The sequence below is a fragment of the Peromyscus eremicus genome, chromosome 16_21 (assembly GCF_949786415.1).
Source record: "Peromyscus eremicus chromosome 16_21, PerEre_H2_v1, whole genome shotgun sequence".
In the NCBI taxonomy this organism is placed as follows: Eukaryota; Metazoa; Chordata; class Mammalia; order Rodentia; family Cricetidae; genus Peromyscus; species Peromyscus eremicus.
Window position 1 is genome coordinate 47,234,088 of NC_081432.1, and position 24,777 is coordinate 47,258,864.

Genomic DNA, 24,777 nt, shown 5'->3' on the forward strand with positions numbered 1-24,777 from the left:
AATGAGGCTTCTCCTTTTCTCCCTCTTATGAGTGTATCTTTTTCACTGAAACCCTGTAAAGTTAGTCTGTGCTCCCATTCTATGTCTTCTTAATAGTCCATCTGATTGATGATATTAGCTTCAGTTCCAACATATTCATGTGTACAGTGTCTTTTCAGCCTGACATCCCATACTCCATGCTGAGCCTTGCTGAGCATAATAGGTCACTGGATTTATATTTCATACCATTAATGCCAAAATGAAAGTAACAGTAATATTTTATGGTCATCTAAATAAACTAGGTGGTGGCTATGATATTAATATGTACTTTATAATTTTTAACTCTTTCAGAATTCTGTTGTTATCTCCAAGACTCATTCATTGAATGGACATTTTCCCCAAATCTATAATTTTATTTTTCAGTTGTAATTTGTAGAATTATCTATCTTCTTTTATAAATAGATACTTGATAGATACGAGATAGGAAAATACATACATTTCCTTGCTCAGCTCTTCAGTTTCCCCAAATTTCAACCCCACTTGTTCTTTCTGGCCAGAGAACTTCAAGGCAGCTCACAGTTACCTGTAAAGCTGATTGGTCAAATGGGTTCAAATAATGTTCTTGAAGAACTGAGTCCATCTGAGTCCACCCACAAAGGAGATGTGGCCAGTGGTCTAAATCTCAAATAATCTTGTCCATTTACTCCAGTGTGCCACCAAGCAGTAGTTTTGTACATGTACGTTTGGGAACATAGTTAAAACTAGCTGTTCTTAAAATCATATAATGTGACAAGCAAACCCAATGTTCTTGGAAAATCGTGTGTGTGCTCTCTTAGAACTTACCGAATAGCTTAGAGCTATGCTTCAACATTAATGTTAACTTCTCTCTACTTAAATTTGCTAAGAAATTAAAGCTAAAGACAATTTCTCTGCTAGACTGAAATACACAATTTACTTGCAACATGTAATAAAATACTGTCCAAACACTATCCCATACTGGTAAGATACTGTACTGAATCCAAATAGGCAACCTATAATCACAAGACAATGAAGAGCTGAGGTGTTTTTTACTTCAAGACTCAAAAGGTTTTTTTTAGAAAAAGATAAATAAGTAATTCATCAATGGAACAATAAAATGCTTCTGTCCTTGGAGACAAAGTAAATATCCCTGAGCATGGCCTGGCTGGTTGACTGACCATAGGCCACTACTTCCTCCCTGAGTAGCTTCAGGTTAGGTACTTTTTTCTACTTTGATTCCTTGTTTAAAATGAAGTTCTCTTCAAAATTAGCAAGAGATTTGATGCATTTAAATACTTAATATACTTAGAAGAGTCATTCATGGAGGTACAGGCATACAAATTAAGATAAAGAGAACGTTCTACAAGAAGACGGTAATTACATCAGGGATGTTGGTGTGTGCCTGTAATCGCACCATTTGGGAGGTGGAGACAGGACTGTACATTCCAAGTCCAACTGGGCTACATACTATGGCCCTGTTTGAAATGTACAAACAAAATACCACATGAAACTTCATAAACTCCTTTTCTTCAGACCTTAGTAGCGAGCGGGATGAATCCTTCACAGGAGTATGTCGCATGTCTGAAATCAGAATTGGAAGCCCTGTAAGCTCAGAGACCAGCCTCTTTCCCCTTTTCCTCCCCAGCACAAGGAATTCACAGAATAACAATGATTAATGATTTGCCAGCAAGTACAGTTTGAAACGTGGGGGTCATGAGTAGTGCATGGGTTTTTTTTTCCCCCCGGCTCTGCAATTTAGCATCAATTTCCCTTTAATGCTCAAATTCGAGCATATGAGGGGAAAACTAATTTCCCACATCAAATTGATTTAAGCCCTGTATAATTTCTGCTATTTTTAAGAGATGGTAAATCAGTTTGAATAGACAGATTACCAGCTAATCACTAGGTAATTGCCACCTTGTTTTAAGCAAGCATGCTAACTACATACTTGTGACTTCAAGTACAGTTGTATCTTCTGAATAAGTTTTTATCTTTGCAGTCAGGGTGCCAAGCAGTGGATCTTGCAGCTGATGAGCAGTTGGTATGGCAGTGTGTTAAGACATAAAAGTACAAGATCCCTTCACACTTCTGGGAAAAAAAAAATCCAAAACCCTGTATATTTTTATACCTAGGCCACTCTGGTATTTTCTAATTTACAAGGTAAACAGAGGTAATGTGCTTCAGAAAAAAATTAGCATGAGCCATCAGCTCAACATTCCTTCCTGGGCATGGTTTCTATGTACCAATTAAAATTTTAAATTATTATTCAAGATTATAATACAGTTAGATCATTTCCCTTCCCCTTCCCCTTCCATTTATGCCTCCTTACTTCGATTCAAATCCATGGCCTCTTATTTCATTAATTACACACATACATACATACATACACACACACACACACACACACACACACACACACCTATTCAGTATGTATAATGTTACTTGTGTGTGCATGTTTGCTGGGCTGACCATTTGGTATTAGATAACCAATAGTGAACTCATTCCTGGGGAAGACTATTTCTCCCACTCTCCCTATCCCTCCGTTGCCTGTAGTTCTTTGTATGGGAATGAGGCCCTTGCTTTCCCCATCCACATTACCGTGTCTATCAGTGTCCTTGTTCAGCTCTTGTTTAAGCAGCCGTATTCCCGAGGCTTCATGGGCATAGCATCTGACATTTCTAGAAAACACAACTTTACAATTTTGAGGTGGAGGCTTAGATTCAGGAGTTGTATTGTAGATGTGCCCTTTGGGACTGGGTTCGATAATTCTGCGTTTTGATTGGTTGTGGCTTTCCGGAATAGCCTCTATCTGTTGCAGCTCATTTTTGATAACACTTACACATGCTCAGGTATCTCAAGTACAAACTGTAGTCGTTGTCCCCTCCTCCGAGTTTTTTCTGTCCCCATACTGGAGCTTAGGATGTAGCACAGTGGACAGTCTCCTTTGAAATCTGTCTTCATCCTTTATTTCTGAAGCCTCCTCACCTTTTTCATGCAGTCAGCCATGGAACTGAGCAGCTTCCCTCCTAAGTAGATTTAGAACCCATCCACTTCCTATTACCACCCCCGGGATTCTTGTCCTCCACCTCACTTGCATCATGGAGATTACTCCAGGTCTCTCGGACTTGCTTTCCTTCACCCTGTTCTCCAAACTTCAAGTATAGCATTTAAAATATAATAAATTCCCCATGTGTAAAATAAATCCATCAGGACAGTTATATGAATCATTATTTCACGATGATCTCATCCTTTCTGTGTTGTCCTGCTGCATTCCGTGACCTCTACTCAAACCTACCTTTTGATTCAGTCTCCTCTGAAACTGCCTTAGGGTGCCCTAGTCAGCTTTAACTCTGAACGTGACACATCCCAGTCACCTGAGGAGGGAGTTTCAACTGAGGGATTGCCCAGATCAGATTGGCTTGTGGGCACGGCTGCAGGAGATTTCTCTGATTGTAAATTGATATAGGATGGGCCAGCCCACTGTGGATAGGATCATTGCTGAGAACTACCTAAGGGCTGGGCGTTAGTGGCGCACGCCTTTAATCCCAGCACTCAGCAGAGCCAGGTGGATCTCTGTGAGTTCAAGGCCAGCCTGGTCTACAGAGCGGAGATCCAGGACAGGAACCAAAAATACACAGAGAAACCCTATCTTGAAAAACCAAAAAAAAAAAAAAAAAAAGCTACCTAAACATTAGCTGAGCATGTGAGCAAGCAGCAAGCAGCATTACTCCATGGTTTCTGCCTTGGAATTCCAGCTTGAATTTCTACCCTGTCTTCTCTCAGTAATGGACTATGACCTGGAAGCATAAGCCAAATAAATTCTTTCATCCTCTAAGCTGCTATCTGTCAAGGTATTTTATCACGACTATAGAAAAGAACCCAGAATGCTCTTGCATCCTATTCCCAGGTCTTCCAGTAAGTGGTTTGTTTAATAAATGAATTCCACAAGTACAACTAAGGTGGAAAAATAAATCAATATTACGGTGTCTAAGGCTCTTTAGATTTTGATATGAGCACAGATAGATATGTTTCTTAATGCCATTAAAATATAATCATCAAAGAATACCAGGTCATCTTTGATGAGAAATTAGCTTTGACATTATTATCCACCCTGGAAATGCTGGACTCTGCCCTCTTCCTTTTTTTTTAATTAGTTATGTACTGAGTTTCTGTCTCCAATAAATACTATTAATCCCAAACTTCAATAATTCACAGTGCAGCAAAACAACATCAGTGGAAGTCGGACTGTCCCTGGTGCTTTGGCTGGCTCTTGGGAACCTATTCCTCATGCTGGATTGCCTTGCCCAGCCTGAATACAGGGGAAGGTATATGGCAGTTTTACTGATGCTCATGGGAGGCCTGCCCCTTTCTGAAAGAATATGGAGGAGAGGTGGATTGGGGGGGGGAGGGAAGTTGGAGGGTGGGAGATGGAGGAGATGAGGGAGAGGAGGCTGCTGTTGAGATGTAAGATAAAAACAAAACAAAACAGAACAGAACGTCAGTTGACCTCCCTTGGCTTTAGAAAATTGCTATTGTTTTATTTGTTTGCTTTATCTGGGTATAGATGAATCACTAGGCAAGTCAGTAATTGAGTATTGGGGTTGCACCACGAAATAGTATGCAAGTGACTTTATCCTTCCCCTTTTTAGGATGTGTGCATGTCACAACAGGATATCCTACCCAGGAGTCCACAGGCTCTTAGTCAGCTGTAAACCCGAACTCCATACCTGCCACCTGGAAACCTTTAGACTAAAATGAAATCTAATAGAGTAGCTAGCCTCTCTTTCTGCTCCTAAGTTGAATGAATATGGTCATACCATTTTCCACATGTAAACACATACACATACACACATGCATACACACACACAACACACACACACACACACACACACACACACACACACACACACACACCATCTACATTTTAATGAGTCACCATCAGTATCTGTAATCTTAGAAACTATTGAAGAATAGTTCTAGCCAGAACAGACATGAGTGAGCTAGGAGAAAAATATTTTGCATACCAAGGTGATAGACAAGTGCTTTGGAAGATGAGAAGGCAAAGGTAGGGGCGGTGTTTGAGGGAGTCATTTAGATGGTGAGCTGTGAGTTAGGATTAAAGGTGATGATCTGAGCCTTGCAGGTGTCCGAGGACAATGAGGAGGGACAGCCGAGACAGGAGTAGCAGTGGATAAGCTGTGATGTGAGAGCCTAACTGGAGGACTGGACAAGAACACAGCCAGGAGGCCATGTAGCGGTGGAAGGTGGTAAGAATGGAGAGTGTAGACGCTAGTCCTTGACGCAAGCATTCTATCACAGCCTACTTTAAATATTATACTTTCTTGAAAATAAGATGTTCTGTTTTTCCCTAAGCAGTATGTATTTTCAAAATATTAAGTAATGACACCTGTTTCTCACCTGATTGTTGCTACAGTTACCCACCTTGATTTTGAACATCAGTTCTGATGCAGACCCAAAAGCAAAGCAATTGTCCCTTTTAGCCCACCATTGCCATCTAGTGGTTGATGCATGCAATGACCACACATTCTGACCACAGAGGGAAGGACACAGAAGGGATGTGCCTTTCCCATAATACTACTAAAGGAAAAGGCTTTCTGAGACAACAAGGACACGAAGTCTCTCGGTGTGCAAAATTGCCCTACCGTTGGTTTATACAGAGTCACAATCAGAAAATCCTGGAAGCTATACCAATAGATTTTATGAAATGTATTTCAAAGGTCCTCAGTGGAACTGAAGGAAATTTGAAATAGAAAGCATTAAAAACAAAAGAGATGTATAATTTGGAAAGTGAAAGTTAATAAATAAAAGCGTAATGGAAAGAACTTGGATTTGCAGATGGAACAAAACATATTGAAGTCTAATAGTCATGTTAGATAAACTATAGTCAGAACCCTTAAATAGATTTTTGTATAGTATTTTATATAGTATTTAATGATGTAATACACTCAAATTTTGTGGACTTTAACTCTTATTCTAATTTTCCATTTAAAAGTATTCTATAATTTTTGGGGGGTGTATTTACATTAATAAAGTAATTATCTTAACAACAGTGTCCATAAATGATAGCTATTTAAATTTGTACTAACATTAAATAATATTTAAAATCTAGTCCTCAGACCCACCAACCATATTTCTGGAACTCCATAGTCAAGTCTGGTTAGTGGAGTTCATTACAGCAGACAAAAGAAATAAACGAAGTGATTTTAGCATCCTAAAATGTATCATCTTGGAAGAGGTACATGCACAGCTAAATGCTTTCAGTCCACTGTGAGAAATGCTAAATTTATGTATTCAGAGATGCTTTGTGGAGAAATGAACACTTAAGTACAAAGGAAATGTCTTATATTTTAAGTGCTACATTTGAAGATTTTAGAACAGATTAAAGGAAAGTTAGACTAAAGCCAAGAGGCCTGGGACAATCGCCATGATGCCAAGGAGGAGGAGAGAAAGAAGCTTAGGAAGTGGCTATGGGAGGCAAATGGACTCCACGTCTACTGAGAAGGCAGAGCAGCTCAGTTCAGCGGCTGACAGGATGGAAGAGAGGAGGAAGCTTAAGAAAGAGACTGTCAAAGTCAGGTTGCAATGAAGGATGCCCAGTGTTCTACACCCCTAGATCAAGCCCCTGAGGAAAAGTGCTGAGGGACAGATGATGCCAACAGTTTGCCTTGGAGGTACCTGAGCACATCGAGTTGTTATCACAAGCCAGGGCAGTATATTTAAACCAAGCTTAGGTAAGGAACCTGAGCTAGAGAAAAGAGATTTGTGTTACTTTTTCCCCCCATTTTGTATGTTACCTATATTAACCCTGGATTCAAAATGGCCTATGTATATTCATCTATCAAAAAAAGAAAAGGGAACTTTACATTTACAAGAGAGAAGAAAGATTGTTTTAAGTAAGATATATAGAAGATAGAAAAGTATGAGTGTGGGATATTTGGATGTGAACATTAATTCTGTGAGGCTGATGTATTGGAAAGTAAATGAGAGTCATTGCAGATTAAAGTTGCCCTGAGCACCCTTTCATCATAGCGAGCAGCACGCTTACCTTTGTCCTACTGAGCTGCAGAGCCATGGGAGAGAGAGAGTTTTAAGTAGTGAGTTAGCATCTCTATCCATAGTTCTTCTGCTCAGACAGCAGGAATACTCCTTGAACCCTGGGTCTTCTTCATTCCTCTAATCATTTAGTTACCTCTTGGGTTGACTTTGCTGCTTCAATTGTTTTCCTCTTAAGTCCAGCCATCATTTCCTAACGTCATCATGGTGTCCAACCATCATTTCCTAACGTCATCATGGTGTCCAACCATCATTTCCTAACGTCATCATGGTGTCCAACAATCATTTCCTAACGTCATCATGGTGTCCAACCATCATTTCCTAACGTCATCATGGTGTCCAACCATCATTTCCTAACGTCATCATGGTGTCCAGCCATCATTTCCTAACATCATCATGGTGTTCAACAATCATTTCCTAACGTCATCATGGTGCTGTTTCTTTCGCTTCCCCAAAGGTCTTTGCCATCTAGTCTACGCCAAAGCAAATTAGTCTGAAGGTTGAAAACTGAAGCATACCATCCTTTGCCTGGATATTTGCAGCCCCATAACCTACAGTGTCACTTTGTCCCCTCACACCATTGTTCCACTCTGTCTATCCTGTTGTCCTTCATGTCCCACTGTCACTTAACACATTTGTATGCATGGCTCCCTCTGCCTGGAGCACTCAATGGACCTCACACTGACCATCTCAGTCAAATGTCATTTCTTGCAAAAGTCCCGCCCCCTTTAAATCCTTCAGATTCTAGATCGAAGTGGAATTTTCTATTTAATGTGTGAAATGCTTTCCCTAATTGTAGTTAATTTTTCCTCAGCTTCCTCCCTTTACTAAAAGAACTAGGAAAGCAGTCTGCTATCCTTCCGCACTATTGGTTTTCTTTAGCTCAGGCTAGGAAAGTGCAGGAGTAAACCAGTGAGCTTTGGTCCCTAATTCGACAGAGTAAATACTTGGGTAAGTGGCCAGGGTAGAAAGGAAGATTAAGGGGACGAGGGATGTTTAACCTGATGTTTGGAGTTATGGGGAAAAGTATGGTAAGTCTCCCAGCTTACATCTGGACATGAGTAGCTATGGCTACTTGGCTGATTGTGGCTGCTGGAATTGATATCCCTGTTGTTAATTGAGCTACTTGGGGAAGGAAAGGTGCAGAGAAGCTGCCCCATCCTTACTTAAGTTTGACCTTTTCAGGGTGAGTTATTTTGTTTCTTTGTGTATATGATACACTCCAACCTATGGATCCCTACCATTCCCATGACAGATTCAAGGATAAAACCCATTTGTGAGTCCCAGGAAGGGACCCTGATTCAGTATAACATATGTGTCCTTTGTTACAGCTGGTGCTTGTAAGGAGTCAGGAAGACATTGGTTTTACTATTGATAGGGGTAAGGACAGGGTACCCTGGCTAGATGACTCTTTTTCCATTTAGTGACCCCCATGGACTTTTATTTTCTCATCTAGAGTTAACGTATAATAAAGGAGATGTTTGAATTCTGAAGAAAAAAATCAAGTTTATTTGCCTTTTTGTTTTCCCACATGGTATATTAGAGTAGTGTGCAACTCTAATTCATAGTTGGGGAAATTAAATGGATTCAGGGATAAGATTCTAAATAAGGGCTAAAAGATGAAACTTGCTATTAATTTTGGAGTTATCTAAAGAGAGCATTGCACATAACACTGATGACCATGCAGAGAGCATTCAGAATATGGACTCAGGAAAATGGCACACGTATTAGGTGGATGCCAGAGAGAAAAGAGTTAAGATCCTGAAGAAAGGAATTCCCAGTAGATAAGTCCCAGTCTAAAGAGCTGCAGGGGAAGGCCAGTGAGTTCAGACTAAGTTAAACATTTTAGCAAAACATTGGGGAGGTGAAGAAGGTGCCATAAGAGAGCAGGCTAATGAAAGAAAACTCAGCTACCAAGTCTTCCGTTATGCAAAGGCCTCATAGACTGAAAACAGCGGCATGTGCTTTAGTGAGAATCTAGAAAAAAATGCACATGCACTAATTCAGAGGCAGAAGGATGTCATGACGATATTTAGAAAGCCCAAAGAAACTTCGGAGGAGTTAGGACTCTAGGACCCAAACTTTACAGATAACTCCACCTTGTCTGTCACCATAAGAGACCCTCTTCTTTGTAGCCTCAGGGCCTCATCTGTAAAGGAGATAGAAGAGAGGTAACCTGTGTGTGATGACGTGTGCGATTCTGAAATATTACTCTTTGAAGATAAAATACAACTTAAAGATCTAATGTGTGCAATCTCATTTTTCATCAACTAAATACTGAAATGTAAAGTGAGTTCCAAAATTCTGAAGTAGAGTGTACATTGTTGAACCTCATTATTTAATGATTCATTATACAGACTCAGCAGGTTGTACTTATGAACATACATACATACATATACACACATACATACATATATACATGTAACAACAATTAATGGAAAAAGAGACCATAAATTTGAAAAAAAAGCAAGAAGAGATATGCAGATGGGAAGGTTGGATGGAGAAAAGGGAAGGGGGAAAGGGTGTAATTATACAACAATCTCAAAAAAAGAAATAATTAAAATAATAATTCAGTATATAATATTTTTAAATTTTCTTTTCTGTCTCTTTACTCTGTAAGTAAATTGAGATTATAAAAGCAGTATGGCATAGAAATCAAACCAATATGTTTTCATAAAATAAACCATGACTACGATGGTTATTCCTGAATGATGAAATAAAATGTATCTTGGGCTCAGTGGTAGAGCAGCTGCCTAGTATTGCTAGACTGGTATGCGTGTGTGTGTGTGTGTGTGTGTGTGTGTGTGTGTGTGTGCGCGTGTGTGTGTGTGTGTGTGCGTGTGTGTGTGTTTGTGTGTGTGTGTGCGTGTGTGCGTGTGTGTATGTGTGTGTGTATGCGTGTGTGTGTATGTGTGTGTATGTGTGTGTATGTGTGTGTGTGTTTATATGCATATTTCTCAGTGCTATTAATAATTTCAAAACAGAACTGGTTTACTGGAAAATTAACATCTATAGGGTCAGTAAATTTTTTTGTTAACATTTTTGAATGTGTCCATTTATTTGAAAACTCCATTGTCTCCTCAAAGCATGTACACTAAGAAGCTTTCCAAAAACCCATAAGGGTTTGGAGCCTATTAAATGAGACGTGATGGTTTCCTTATAAGCACATAGCTAACATGTCAGTTAACTCCATTATTTACAGAAAGGAAAGAATTCTGCATCTGGATGCATTTGACGAATGCCTATTGCCAGCATTTGAGAACATAAACTCTGCTGACATTCACATATCTGTATTTAAATTCCAGCACCTTATGAAATATGCCCAGAGGATTATCTTATATCAATGGTGTGGAAAAGGACTCCTGCGGGCGACCTGGCATTCAATCAATGTCCACTGAATGCCACAGGTACAGTAAGATGACCTACCCTACCCTATCATGGTTGTATCCCAGAACTCCATGCAAAAGTTTGCTTAGTAAGTCACTTAGAAAGACCTTGCTCTATAAAAAAAAAAAAAAGTCTGTCCAATAAGCAACTGATGGAACAATTTTAGTAAAATGCTTTGTAAATGGAGTCAAAGAAGAGACTTCAAAAATGTTGCTGATGCATTGCTTCCTCAGTATGACTCATGAATTATAAAAATATTCAAAACAGCGATTTCATGCGCATATTTCTTAAAGCAAAAAAGAAAGGTCTAAGCCCAGTTTGTAGGCTGCCTCCCAGTGCTCTGCCTTCCAGCATCCTGCTCTAAAGCTTCTCTCTGTTCTCTGTGACATGCAGGCACCACTAGCAGACGCTGCTCTCTCAGTCTTCATGGAGTGGCCTTCTGGGAACAGCCGAGCTTTGCAAGATGCATATCCAATGAGTACAGACACTTGCAGCATTCAGTAGGTGCAAAGTCAGCTTTACTACTTGCTCTGTTTATTCTTTCCTAATGATCACTATGTGAGAATTTAACCTTCTGTTGTACAATCAAATCAGTAACACTCTGAAGAAATGCCCCAAGGAAAAAGGGATGTGTTAGGGAGATGATTTCTGTGACTCGGAGGTAAATTGTTTTGTTCCTTGAGCCTGGGTTTTTACAGATCCTGACAATTTAAATGAAAATATTCCTTATCTGCTGGAACAAAGAACTGAGCAAAATCTTCCTCAGTTTCACATGTAAGAATTCAACTATGTATCATGATTGACTCAAGGCTTCATTAGATACTACATGATAATTTCAAAACACTGTACATTTTTTTAATCAAATGTCATTTACTTTTCAGTAATTGGAGAATGACAAAACTGTGTTACTTAGGTATCAAATTTCTCATGCAGTTAAAATATAAGGAAAAGGATGGTTCATTGCACTACAGAAACTTAATTACTCACAAAAGATTATATGGCCAAATTTTCCAAAAATGTCTTTTTCCTCTGATGCCATTGAATTATTCAAAGAATGTAATATTCAAAATAGCAGTCACATTCCTGTATTTTAAATTCCAGAATCTTATGAAATATGCCCAGAGGATTATCGGATGCCGATGGTGCAGAATATTTTGAGCACAATTCAATTTTGCTTGGTTTTGTTGAAGTGCAAGTCATTGTCGTTATTCAGAGGCTGCTGCCATTCTGTCCTGGCAGACATGAAGTCCTCTATACACAGGCAAGGTGAACACTGTAGAAAACAGAAAAGAAAAAAAAAAAAGAAAGCAGGAACCAAACACAGTGACGTTAAGAGCCTCCATGCTTTACTGCGCTTCTGTTGGCTTTTCATGTTCTCACTGTCAGTCAAAACCACACATAGTGTAAATATTCTTGCTTGTGCATGAAAAGAACAGCTTATGCAATAACTGTACCAACTAAGTAGAATTAGTACTTTTTTAATTACCAGAAAACCAAAAAAACTCATTTTAGAAAGTCTAAAATCAAATGCTATGTAATGCATTTACATATCAAATTGGTAATTATCAGTAATGTAACTGATAATCATTTAAGCACATAGAGTCTTATTTCTCTCCCTGTGCATACAAATGTGTGTTTATATGTATACATCAATGAATTATTGGCTATAGGGAGCCTTATTTTATCATAAAATACATTCATATGCTACATAAATGTTATCAGAAAAATACACAATTTTTTCTACTTTCTACATAGCCAGATAAATGTCAGTTCTGTTGCTGATTTGTTATGTAGAGGTATTAGATAACATTTGGTTTTGAAATTATAAAATGTAAATTTTGTATATATATATATACATATATGTGCATGTTTATATATGCTTTTATACATAATGGCAACATATTATATATACCTTAATTTTGTCACACAAAATGTAAGAATATAATATGTAAACTATCTGTTATAGAACATCTGTTACTGATTCAGATCATTATATTTCAGATTTATAAGCAACATAATTTTATGTTTTTTTTTTTTTTTTTTTTGGTTTTTCAAGACAGGGTTTCACTGTGTAGCTTTGCACCTTTCCTGGAACTCACTTGGTAGTCCAGGCTGGCCTCGAACTCACAGAGATCCGCCTGCCTCTGCCTCCCGAGTGCTGAGATTAAAGGCGTGCGCCACCACCGCCCGGCTGATTTTTTTCTAGTGTAGATAAGCTACTTTAATCCCACTGGATTTTTGTTTCTGTGTGCATCTTTCCTTTTACTTTGCTTTGTTTGATAGTATCGAGGATTGTTCTTAGGGCTTCATATAATTTAGGCAAATGTTTACCCAAGCACTCTATCAGCCGCTTTCTTCCCTTTTTAATTTAAATATGTCTATATACAATTCTTATTGTGGCCGTGAATAGAACAGCAGCAGGAATTAAATAAATGATAAGCCAATCTTTACAAATTAGGTAAAAGTGAGTATCACCTTTTCATAGAAAATTTTTGCTCTCTGTATTTAATTTTTGCATAGAATAATGAAGGAGTTTGCATTCTTTGAGTGCAAGTCATCTAATAATGGAGGCAGATACACTCTATGAAACAGAAGAAATGAAATTTCAAATTGTGAATCCTATAAGAACTAAACATTTAAAAAGTTAATAAGCAACTAATGTGCATATGCCCTTGATAAGAGAGAACATCAGCTGTGGGTGCTCCTTTCTTAGTTGTTACAGGAAAGGAAGATCTTCAAGACACAGTCCACTTATGTGAGGTGGAGAGTGAAAGTTACATCCTGGGCACAGTTGTTCTGAGACCCATTCTCTCTTCTTAAAGCCACATAGCCTTCTGAGCTTTTGACTAGAAATCATCTGACCTAGACTACAGTGTTGTGTGCAGTGTGTCCTCAGGATAGTCATATGATGACATTCAAGTCTTAGTTTGCTCTTTACAGAATGGAAGTAGCATCATTTTAGTATTTTTGGGTGTGTGGGAGGGAATAATAGATGAAATACTTTATATTTCCTGTTTGCAAATTATTATAAAGTCATGCAAGTATGGTGAATTAATATCTTTGTTGAATGAAATTTCATACTGAGTTTTAAAATCACTCCTCAAAATAAAATTTTAGAAACCCACACATTGCTAATAAGCAGTACCAATAGAGAAATAGCAGCTATGGACAGATAAGTAGATAATGAAAAAAAACTGAGAAGAGATGGAAGATAGATGTCGCAAGTATTTGACACATAAATTATGATTATATATGTATACATATATGATAATACACATTGGTAGGAATGCATAAACATACGATCTATGCATTTGAAAATACACAGACCTAAGATGCCTATGTACACAATCTCATGCTTGCTTATGTATCATGACTTTCACATTTACATATTCCAGTCATATAAGATTAAGGATCAATCTGTGTTTGAAATGACAGTTGTCTTACAGTCATCCTCATTATCCAATCTACAAAGTCCATCGGAAATAGAAAACAAGTTCTCTAAAGACTCACTCCTGTTGTCCCCGAAATTCCTACTTTAAGAACCAGCACTCAATAGTGCTTATGATATAGAACGATTGAGACTCTCACAAATCATAATTATTTTAAAGATGGTATTTTTCCTCTGGAGGAGTTTATCACTTCAACATTTAATCTTTAATGGATTTTATTTTCTTATGTTTGTATACCAATAAAGCTAATTAAATTGCCATCAATTATTTATAGTCTACTGCAGGAGTTTATTCAAAATAGATAGGCTGATAATTTCTAGCCTTTTAATGTATAAATTACAGTATATGTTGCAAACAAAACACACATAGACACAGTGCATGCATATAACAGTTTCATAAATAAGCAGGCAAAGACTAACTTTGAAATGAAATTTATCATCTATAAACAATAGCTGAGTATGTCTTATGAACTCTCAGTTATAAACTACTTAGAAAAAATTGGGTCATTAATCAGTTTAAAATATAAAATTGGTGCTCAGTTATGCTGAAAAATTGGTTTGAGTTATTTAAGGGTAAATACTATGTTATTTTAGTTTGCCTTTCCCTAATGTGGAACACAGTGCTGAGTATAGATAGTATAGATAGTTCAAAATGCTTATTTTCTTATTTACAGTAATCTATTGACAGCTGAAGAGTTCAGGTACATCCATTTCAATTGTGGTTTTTAATCATTTGAAAGCAATACATTTTACCATACAGATGCAGTTTTTCCCAGTCCAATAATTTGTAGAAATATGGAGTAATTGCTGTCCTTACATATGGACTCCTTTGGTCAATACAGAACAAATCCTACCAAAAAATACCTGTGATGCTTGGACACCTTGTGAGATAAAAAGTTAAACCCAGTCATCAAAATGCTATTGTTTTCTTAAACTTCATAAACAAACGTACATACAACCCTGTTTCATTTTCAATCTTTTTCTTACACACACACACACACACACACACATGCACGCACACACACACGCACACGCACACGCACATACATACCCCTGAAGAAACAGGCTTTATAGGTATGTCAGAATATATGTCGCTGCAAAAGAACATATCTTAAAGCAAAGGGAATGGGAACAAGCTTACGAAGGATTTTTTTCTAAATTCATCAGGCAGGTATATCACTCTCCTTTCCCTGGAGAAGAGTGAATGATGGCGTGAAGGAGGGCTGAAAAAGGCTAACAATATTAGCCTAGTGAAAGAGCCTCTATAAAGAAAGAAGAGTTATAGGTATACATTTTCTCTCTTAGAATTCTGATCCTGAATTCTCTGGCCCTATTCCTCAGAATGTCATTAAACAAGCACAGCATTGAAGGAATGCTTTATCTAGTCATTGAAAGTTTGACATTCTGGTAAGAGGTGTCAAAGAGATTGAGTCTTGATGTAAGGATGTCGTTTCTTCTTTACTTTCATTGGTTGCACTTTTCAAAAAAAGCTATAGAGCTAGAGATGAAAAGAAACAGACAAAAAGAGAAACCAAGAGAGGGAGGCAAGAATGTTCAGAGATAGAATATGAGCATAGGTTAGTTTATTTTTCTCTCATGTTCTCTATCTATAGCTGAATTTTCCTCCATTGCCACAACACACACACACACACACACACACACACACACACACACACAAAGTCACAAAGTTGCCAACTACTTCATTGCCCAAATTTTCAGCACATTATTTAGAAGAAGGTTAATCTACTTTATTATTAGATCTTAATTAAGGGAAAGGAAATAATATCCCCAATGATTATTGTGGAGCAGAATTTAGTAAGGCAAAATGTATGCAAAATTATTGTTTCTATAATGAACAAGAAGAAGCCAGGACCCAGGGCCAACTGGTACAGAACTAGCACAAGTTTTCAATTTTCAAATATTAACTATGTACAGTAGTCTTAAGAAATAGGAGCTACCCATTCTGTTTTTATAAATGTTTTATACAAAAGCTATAATATAGCAAGCAGCAGAGAGAGAGGAGATCAGTAGTTTTGATCATGGCTGAGCATTATAATCACATGGGTGTAGATGTAACCAACCGTCTTATTAAATAAGAAACACAGAACCAATGCAAAGAAGAAAGCCAAGAGGTCAGAGCTAGGAGCTAAAACCTTACCCTTCCTCCTGTGATGGTCCTACCTCTCCGAACCAGAGCTACTTCCTGTGTTAAAGTCTTTATATAGAGTTTCTGTTCTGCCTTCTCATTGGTTGTAAACCCAACCACATGACCGCCTTATCACAGCCTGTCTGTATAGACCTCCAGGTTTTCTATGATTGGTATTGAGATTAAAGGCATGTGTATCCAATACTGGCTGTATCCCTGAACACACAGAGACTTACCTAGCTCTGCCTACCAAGTGCTGGGATTACAAGCGTATGCAACCACTGCCCTGCTTTCCTATGGCTTGCTAATAGCTCTGACCCCCGGGCAACTTTATTTATTAACATACAAATAACATTTTAATACAAATAAAATATCAGGTTTATTTCACTGAATCAATAAGCAGTCACTCAAAAGCCCATTAAGTGGGACTGGTATCAGTCATAGTATCTGTTATCGTGAACTAGTATCAATACTAATTACAACATTGGTTGACATTGATACCCATGTATTTCTAGTTTCTTTGCCCTGTCTTGAAGGAATGTGGACACTCTCATTCTAACTACTCAAGACCAAGCATTTAGTCTTTTTCTACCTTTTCAGTAATGCTGCCAAACTAAGAATTTGACAGAGTCATGTTCTCTAGAACTCAAATAATTATTTCAGTATTCAGCAATGCCAAAGAAAGCTAAAAAACATGACTTCTTTTAAGATGGGCAGAAGCCTATTTATTTTACAAAAATTCATACAGTGAAGTTTTGGGATTTAAGTTAAAATATTTAAATTTTAGAACTGTAAATAATTTATATGTCAAATTTTATAGCATTTTCAAAATCTCCTAATAAATTTTCCATTATTTGATTTTTCACGGTTCCAATTTAATATGGAATAATTAAGCTGTCAAGATTTTTTCCATACTGACAAAATAGTAAATGTGGTCGATTTTATATGTGTCTTAGTCAGTGTTCTATTGCTGTGAAGAGACACCAGGACCATGACAACTCTTATAAAAAAAAGTGTTTAACTGGGACTGGCTTACAGTTTCAGAGTCCATTGTCATCATGGCAGCTCACAGGCAGACATGCTGTTGGAGAAAGAGCTGAGAGTTCTACATCCTGATCCACAGACAGCAGGAAGAGAAAGACACTGAGCCTGTGTTGGGCTCTTTGAAACCTCAGAGCCCACCCCCCAGTGACACACTTCCTCCACACATTCTAATCCCTTTCATCTAGTGCCACTCTGTGATGACTAAACATTCAAATCCGTGAGCTTATGGGAGCCATTCTTATTCAAACTACGACACGCTATGTGGATTCTATTAAAACCAAATGTTCTGCTTTATGGCAATTACAAATAATACACAAAGAAATGGAAATAGCTGTATTTCAGTAAAATTATTTAAAAGAAAACAAACCAATCACTCAATGGACTCAACTCAAACTGCAGGCCATTGTTTACTGACCCCTAGAATAATATATACTTTTTTTTAAGATTTAAAAGAATATATAATTCCTTTGGAATTCTCCCTTATAAAATAGGCAAACTATTTTTGATTTATTTTGTCTATTTCCTCCTCTATTTTCTTTAGCATTTTAATAATACCTAATTTAGATTTCCTACCATTTAGCTCTAATCTCTAGATAATTTGTGCCCCTCATCCCCCACCCCCCACCTTCCTTCCCCTACCCCCACCTTCCCATCCCAACCCTCCCACCCCCACCCCCACCACTTCTTTCCTTTCTCCTTAGTTACTATTCAAATCTTCCAGCATATGTAACAATGTTTATGGAGAGTTGGGAATTTCATCAATGGAAATGCAGTATGTCTTCAGACCATGCTCTCTCTATTCAACAGAAAGCATTCTGCCCCTGTAATAACTAACCTTTTTAACACAATTTCTTTATTGATTCTTTGGGAACTTCACATCATGGGCCCCAATTCTGCTTACCTCCCAGTCTTCCCATATCTTCACCTCACCCCTGCAGCATGCTCCCCAAGAAAATTTTAAAAAATTCAAACCAAAGCAAAACAAACAAAAAATAAAAACAAGAAAGAGAAAAAAAACTTCTTCACTTCTCCTTCTTTCCTGCCTCTCCAAAACCTCTTCATCCTGGTGGCACTGGAAGTGGTGTGTCACATAGTATACCCTTTTGTCCAATTAGCTTTGCTAGCAAGTGTTCATTGCAATGAGTCACTGGTCTGGTTCAAGGCCTCTGGTTTCTAGCACACCATCATCACTGGATCCTCACCAAAACTCCTCCTGGATATCGCGAGGCTGACCTGAATCATGGAGATCCTGTCGGTATTGTTCTACAAGACCAGTCCCTTCATGAGCTCCAGCAGGACCTAGATGGGGTAGATGTTAGGGTGGGGCAACCCAAGTCTTGGCTGTGGGCATGGGAGGGTGGTAGCTGAGCTGCTCAATCCAGGCTGCTACGGCTACCCATCTAGGGCGAGGGGGCAGAGCCAGCACCCCTGTGCCCATGCCATCAGAGTTAGTTCTCTCTTGCCTGTGGTGAGGGTTGGGGAGATCTCTCCTGAATTCAGAGGCCAGCTTTCCTTGTAAGGGTCTGGGGCCAGCTTTCTTGCTTGAGTGTCCAACAAGAAGCAGGGTCAGAATAGCTAACTTTTCTCACTGTGATAAATCCTTGACAGAAAAAGAAAAATAAGACAAAGTATTACTTTGGCTGATTTCAATGGTTTCATTCCATGGATGTCTAATCCCTTTGCTAGGACCATTCATTAGGCTAGACATCATAACAGGGAAGCATGAAGCAGACTTGCTCCCCCCTGGAGACCCAAAAACAGAAAATGAGGTGGAGGAAAGCCTAGAGATCAGATACCTTTCAAAGTCCCAAAATTGTCATCAAATTCTGAATCCAAAGTGAATGAGTCCACTGGAAAGATAAGAGTCCCTTAATCCAGTTACCTCTTAAATATTATATCCACCTGTTCTGAACTAAGCCTTACACACATGATCTTTTACAGGGATACTCCATATACCCTTTCCTTGCCTCTTTAAATATATTCAAGGATTGTGTGTTTTCATTCCAATTGGGGACTGATCTTGGACAGGGCTTTTTTGATGTTTTAGTAAGATTGTGCATTAGACAGAGAAGACCAGGGGTAGCCAACTTATGAGACTGCCATGCTGCCTTCTGCACTAAGAGGGCTTTGGTAGCCAACTTAAATGTAGCAAAGGTTTACTTTAACTCACAGCTATAGTCAATAGTTGGTTGGTATTTGATCTGTGGCCTATGGCAAAATAGTACATTTTAATGGGAGAATGTAAAGGATGGGTTGCCCTATAGTGGCTATATATAGTCTCGTAATAAATATTCAAATCATATGACATCAATAGTCTAGCTTTCTTGCACCTATGTTCTATCTCCTAATGCTTTCTCTCGCTCGCAATGGTGCTGTGAGCTAGAAACCAAACCTTTAGACATGGATCTTTAACGGGCACATCATCCTACCACAGAGTCTGCTCAATGCCCTTTTTTCATTATTTCACTTACAGACTTTGAACGGACAGCATATGTATGGCTATCCTGTTAGCTCTGAGGATATAGAAAACATATCTGTGATTTTCACTGGTTTCTCACTCAGTAATCCAGATTGCTTGCCAACCTGTCTTCATGGGAATACAGTGGCTGCTCAAAGTTCACTTGCCAGGCATTGATTTGAAATACTAGAAAAGATTTAGAAAATTATGCTTCTGTATTAAAAATAAAAACTTACCACATACATTTGTGTGTGTGTGTGTGTATGTGTGTGTGTGTGTGTGTGTGTGTGTGTGTGTGTGTGTGTGTGTGTGTGCAAGTACCAGGGAACATATGTGCAGGTCAGAAAGAACTTGTAAAAGTCCATTCTCTCTACCATGTGAATCTCCAATATCTACCTCATATCATCTGTCTTGGGAGCAAGCACCTTAACCCACTCAGCCACATCACTGACCCACATCTGTATTTTAGAAACACTTGTCCCAACTCTACAGCATTTCGATACTATAACTTAGGATGTCATATTAAGAGATGCCCAGTAGATATGTAAATAACTTAAAAGCATTACCAAGTGAATGACTTTGATCTTAAAAATATGACATCATCATTAAATGAATTAAAAGATACGTTTAGATTATTGTTTTATGGGAAGAAGTTTCATGTATAATTATCTTTTAATTGAAGCCACTCAGAGCTGTGAGAACCTTTAATATACCTTACAGATGGAATGTAGGAGTTACTGTTGAAATAATATATAAATATATAATGTATCAAGTGTATCATTTGCAAAGAGCAGCTCTAATAGACCCTTTTTTTAGGCTTGAGACAATGGAGGTAACTGTGGCTGGCAGTGGGTAGTATAAAAGGGAAAGAATAAATTTGCTGCAGAAATATGCCCACTCTATAAATCATGAACAGCTTGCAGTAATGCTTTCTTTATAAAGACCAAGGAGGCTTAATTGAGAACTATCAAAAACCCCAACAATTTCATATGCCATCCCAACCCGTTCGCTCTTACCCTTGCAACAGGACATGTGTCACAGCAACTGTTCAGTTTGTCCTTTGAAGCAAGTATCTCTCAGTGTTGCAGTGTCAATGGGAGTAATTACATATCAGTCATTTTAAAAGAGAATACTAAAATTATATATATATATATATATATATATATATATATATATATATATATATATATATCTCCCATTCCTGACATCTCAGGAACCTACTTTATTTGAATAAAACTACATACAAAATATTCTTATATGTACTTGCAAACGGTTGTGGGATCATGTACACATCATATGCCAAAATTATTACTACTGTTCAAATAATTAGAAGTACCTGAAAATGTAGTAGATTTCTTAGAGTTCTATATTTCTCATGTTTTTTTTATTCAAGAGAAACAAAAGATTTAATATCCATTTAAAATGTGAGGAATTGGGGATGATATATAAATAATTAAACCCTTTTTTGGTAATTTTTAGTGAAAAATGTGTTATAAAACATGAGTTAACCATGCTAATACCTGAGAGACAGGCATGCCTCAGACTGCTATAAGGAAGCTCTTGGGACCAGCACTACTTAGGGTTCTGGAGTCCTGTATACAGCAAATCTGATTGGGGCCTATTTCTACATGCAGAACTGTGCATGTCTATGGTACCTATAAAGGATCATACTAAAACTCAAATATCTCATGAAGCATTTCCAGTCCTAGACTGGCCATGTGGAAGGTACTTACTTGGTAAATTGTGTATTATTTTTCCTATAGTTGTTTTTAAAAGGCAGAAAGTAAATAACTGTAAGTGTAGATACTTAAAAATTTCAAAATGAGAATTCCAAATTCCAAAATTTCAAAATCTAATCACATCAATTTGATGCTTTTTAATTATTAATATTTCTATCTTTGGACTTTATAATATAATTACATCATTTCCTCCCTTCTATTTCCATCCACCAGACCCTTCCATACACATCTCCTTGCTTTCTTTCAAAATCATGGCCTCTTTTTTCATTCATTATTGTTACATACATGCACACCCATACACACATATACACATTTATAATATACATATATACGCATATATTCCAAAATACATATATACAAACTGCTAAGTCTGTGTAATGTTAACTTACATGTGTATATTTTCAGATCATTTTGTATTGGATAACCAATTACTGTGTTCTTCTCTTGGGAAGACTATTCTAAAAGGCAATTCTGTCATGTAAATGTTATCCAATATTCCATATTTCTTCGTATTGAATGATAACCAACTGCCACCTTTACCTTGTAAACACGTAAGTAGCCCAGTTGCACACAAAGAAAGGAAATCTTTCTTTCGTCTCACTGCCGTTGAGCAGGCATGTGAAACAGCAGATGCCACTGTGTTCTACATGGCAGAGATTATAGAGGACTCAAAGAGGATTGTGAGCTACAAGCTCTTCAGGAGGTTGGAGTCTCGTGGAATGCATGAGATAATGCAATAATATGACAATGCTGTAAGGTAGAACAGGATTACTTCCAGGAGGCATGAAAGTACAGATCATGGCATGATTATACTTATCTGAATAGAATTCATGAAGCAGAAAAAATGTAACAATTTAACCAGAGGAATTGTCAACAGCATGTAAAATTAGAGAAGACAGTGAGTCAGGAAGCAAACATGAGTTCCATGTCATTTCTTTTGGAAGAGGTGAAGAGTTTGGATAAGATGTCATTGGAAGACTAGCAGAAATAGAGGAATCATGGGTTAGGCAAAGCTGACCTTCAGAGATCATACTGAATGACAAGTATTTATTTTCACAAACAAAAGTATAGCTGAGCTTAAAAGAGAGAGTCTGTACATACCTAAAGTGAAGGGAGAAAAAAACCAAACAAAGGCCAAGTTACAGAGTGAGGTTGTGGGAATGTCATGTTATATGAGAGCCCAGAGCACTTGCTAGAGGCTAAGATTCAAAATCCCTCATGGGAATGCTTTCAGGACCCACCACCTTCCGCAGAAGCAGAGGGACTCTCCTCCAATAACCAGACACCCCATTGCTATCCTGGCTTCATAGATAAGAAAACTATGTGAACTCTCAGACCTAGGGCATTTCTGTGAACTGTGCGACTCAGAAAATTGGGGGAGAGAGAGAAAAGAAATTACTTTTCAGAAACTGAAATTCCTAGCCTGAACTAAGAGCTGATGGAAATCACATGATAATCGGCATGAATTGCAACAAGACCATCAAACTGCCTGAGGACTCCTCTGCTGGAAATAAAGGAATCTGCAACTGGTCTCCAGGATACTTGACAAACCCTGGATTGGGGCCCTGAGGAATGAGAGCATTCCACGTGTTTACGATAGTTATTCATTGTATTAGTTAAATCCCATGAACTGAAAGCCGGCGCATGTAGGAATCAGGAGTTAGAGATGCATATATGACAAAAAGCTATTTGTCTAAAATAAGAGAAAAGAGGAAGAATAGAATATAGTTAAATAATGGGAGAGAATGTAAAAGATTAGTATGTAATTGAGCGTTTCATTGCTGTGGCAAGTGTCTGAGGAGGCACCATCATGAAGGAACATTCTCTTGGCTCACAATTTCTCACCACGGTTGTCTGGTGGTATTATTGCTGAGAGCTGGACATTCTGATAATGACAGGGAACATGTGATACAGCAAATCTGCTCACATTGTAGTAAACAGAAGTCAAGACATGCAGACCCGAATGAGCCAGTGACGACAGTAATTCTGCAAACACATTCCCAGTGACATTTTCTAAAACCACCTTCCATTGAGCCCTACCTCCCGAAACTTCCAGTACCTCTGAAAATATCACCATGAGCTAAGAACCATCTTATACCCGAGCCAGGGTGGGTAAGGGGGTTTCATTTTCAAAGTATAACAAAATGGGAAATATTGTCACACCAAACAATAATTAGAATAGATGGCTAATTAAATCCAGATGAAGCAATAATTACTGAGATGGGAGTTAAAGACATAAAGTTCTAGACCAGTATATATTATCTAATCAGAGAGGAAAGAGGAATTGGAAGTTGAATCCTGGAAAAGTGCAAGCTATTAACCAATACCAAAGACAGGACTTGTCCTTTTTTACAGACAAATCAAATAATCTAGAAAATAGAAATTTCTCCAATCCTCCTAAAAAATACGTGGCATTTTCACAATTAAAAGATTCCAGGAAAGGCGCAAAGCTACACAGAGAAATCCTGTCTTGAAAAAACCAAAAAAAAAAAAAAAAAGATAGGTTTTGGAACTGCACCTACTCTGAAATCTTTAACGAGATTTCCAAGAATGATCACACAGTATATTCACTGTCCATTAACTGGAAAGCATCTTTCAGCTCAACATGTTCTGGGAAGCAACATGTCTTCTCTGAATACTCTTTATTCTCTGTGTCAATGCTATGCATAGTCTACACCAGCACGTAAAAGTACTGCAAGGTGTTCGCCTGGGGTCTTTTTTAGTAACGATGTCCCGGAGGATGCTAATTACTGCCAATTGCGAGAGCAGGAATGATCTGAGCTACTGTTTGCTGAGAACTGCACTGAGAACCACTCATTCCACATAAGCCTGCTAAGCAGCTGTCAGATGGCAATGATTCTAATTTAATACTAACTCAGGCTAGATGTGTTGCTGACACAGATGAGGAAGGCTGCCTTTCCCAGCTCTGATTGGATGGCCTATTCAGTGCCTCTCATAACTGTTTCTATTGCAAACAGAAATCACGCCTGAAGGTTTTCTTCTTAAAGGTTCAAGTTAATTCTGTGAGGGGAAACACCCCTAAGATCTGTGACATAAATATCTCTCCTAGACGCAGCATAGATTGTAAAATAATAGATGAAAGCAGTCAGACCTCATTCAGAGTGGTAGCTGTTGTTTCTGCCCCAGGTGAAGAAAAACCTAAGTCCTCTGCCCCTCTGAATTTCACATGTCAGAACAGAACTGCAGACTGAACTTGTGACATTTTAGGCTCTATCCCATTCACTTCGGTCCTGTTCAGAACTCTCTAAACCTCCTCTGCTGAGCCACACGTTTTCCAGCCTAGATATTGTAGTATCTCTGTAAGTCAAGAGGGTTATTTGTCTCAAGATACTGGTTTGTCTCAAGCTATCAACTGAAGTGTTTGATGTTGACAACATTGAGAAGTAAGATGGGACGACTCTGATGTTTCCTGGCTTACTCCTATGGTCTAACAATGATGAGAGAGTAGAGGACCACAGTCAGT

General features: G+C 38.1%; 1 protein-coding gene across 1 annotated transcript in view; it reads left to right on the top strand.

Annotated features, from left to right (window-relative positions):
- The window catches only part of Adgrb3 (adhesion G protein-coupled receptor B3), a 708,652-nt gene that overhangs the window by 299,209 nt on the left and 384,666 nt on the right, over positions 1-24,777 (top strand). The window contains exons 8-9 of the mRNA XM_059281371.1: positions 10,377-10,478; positions 10,852-10,958. Of these exons, the coding sequence (XP_059137354.1) occupies positions 10,377-10,478; positions 10,852-10,958 (209 nt within the window). The remainder of the gene's footprint in view (positions 1-10,376; positions 10,479-10,851; positions 10,959-24,777) is intronic.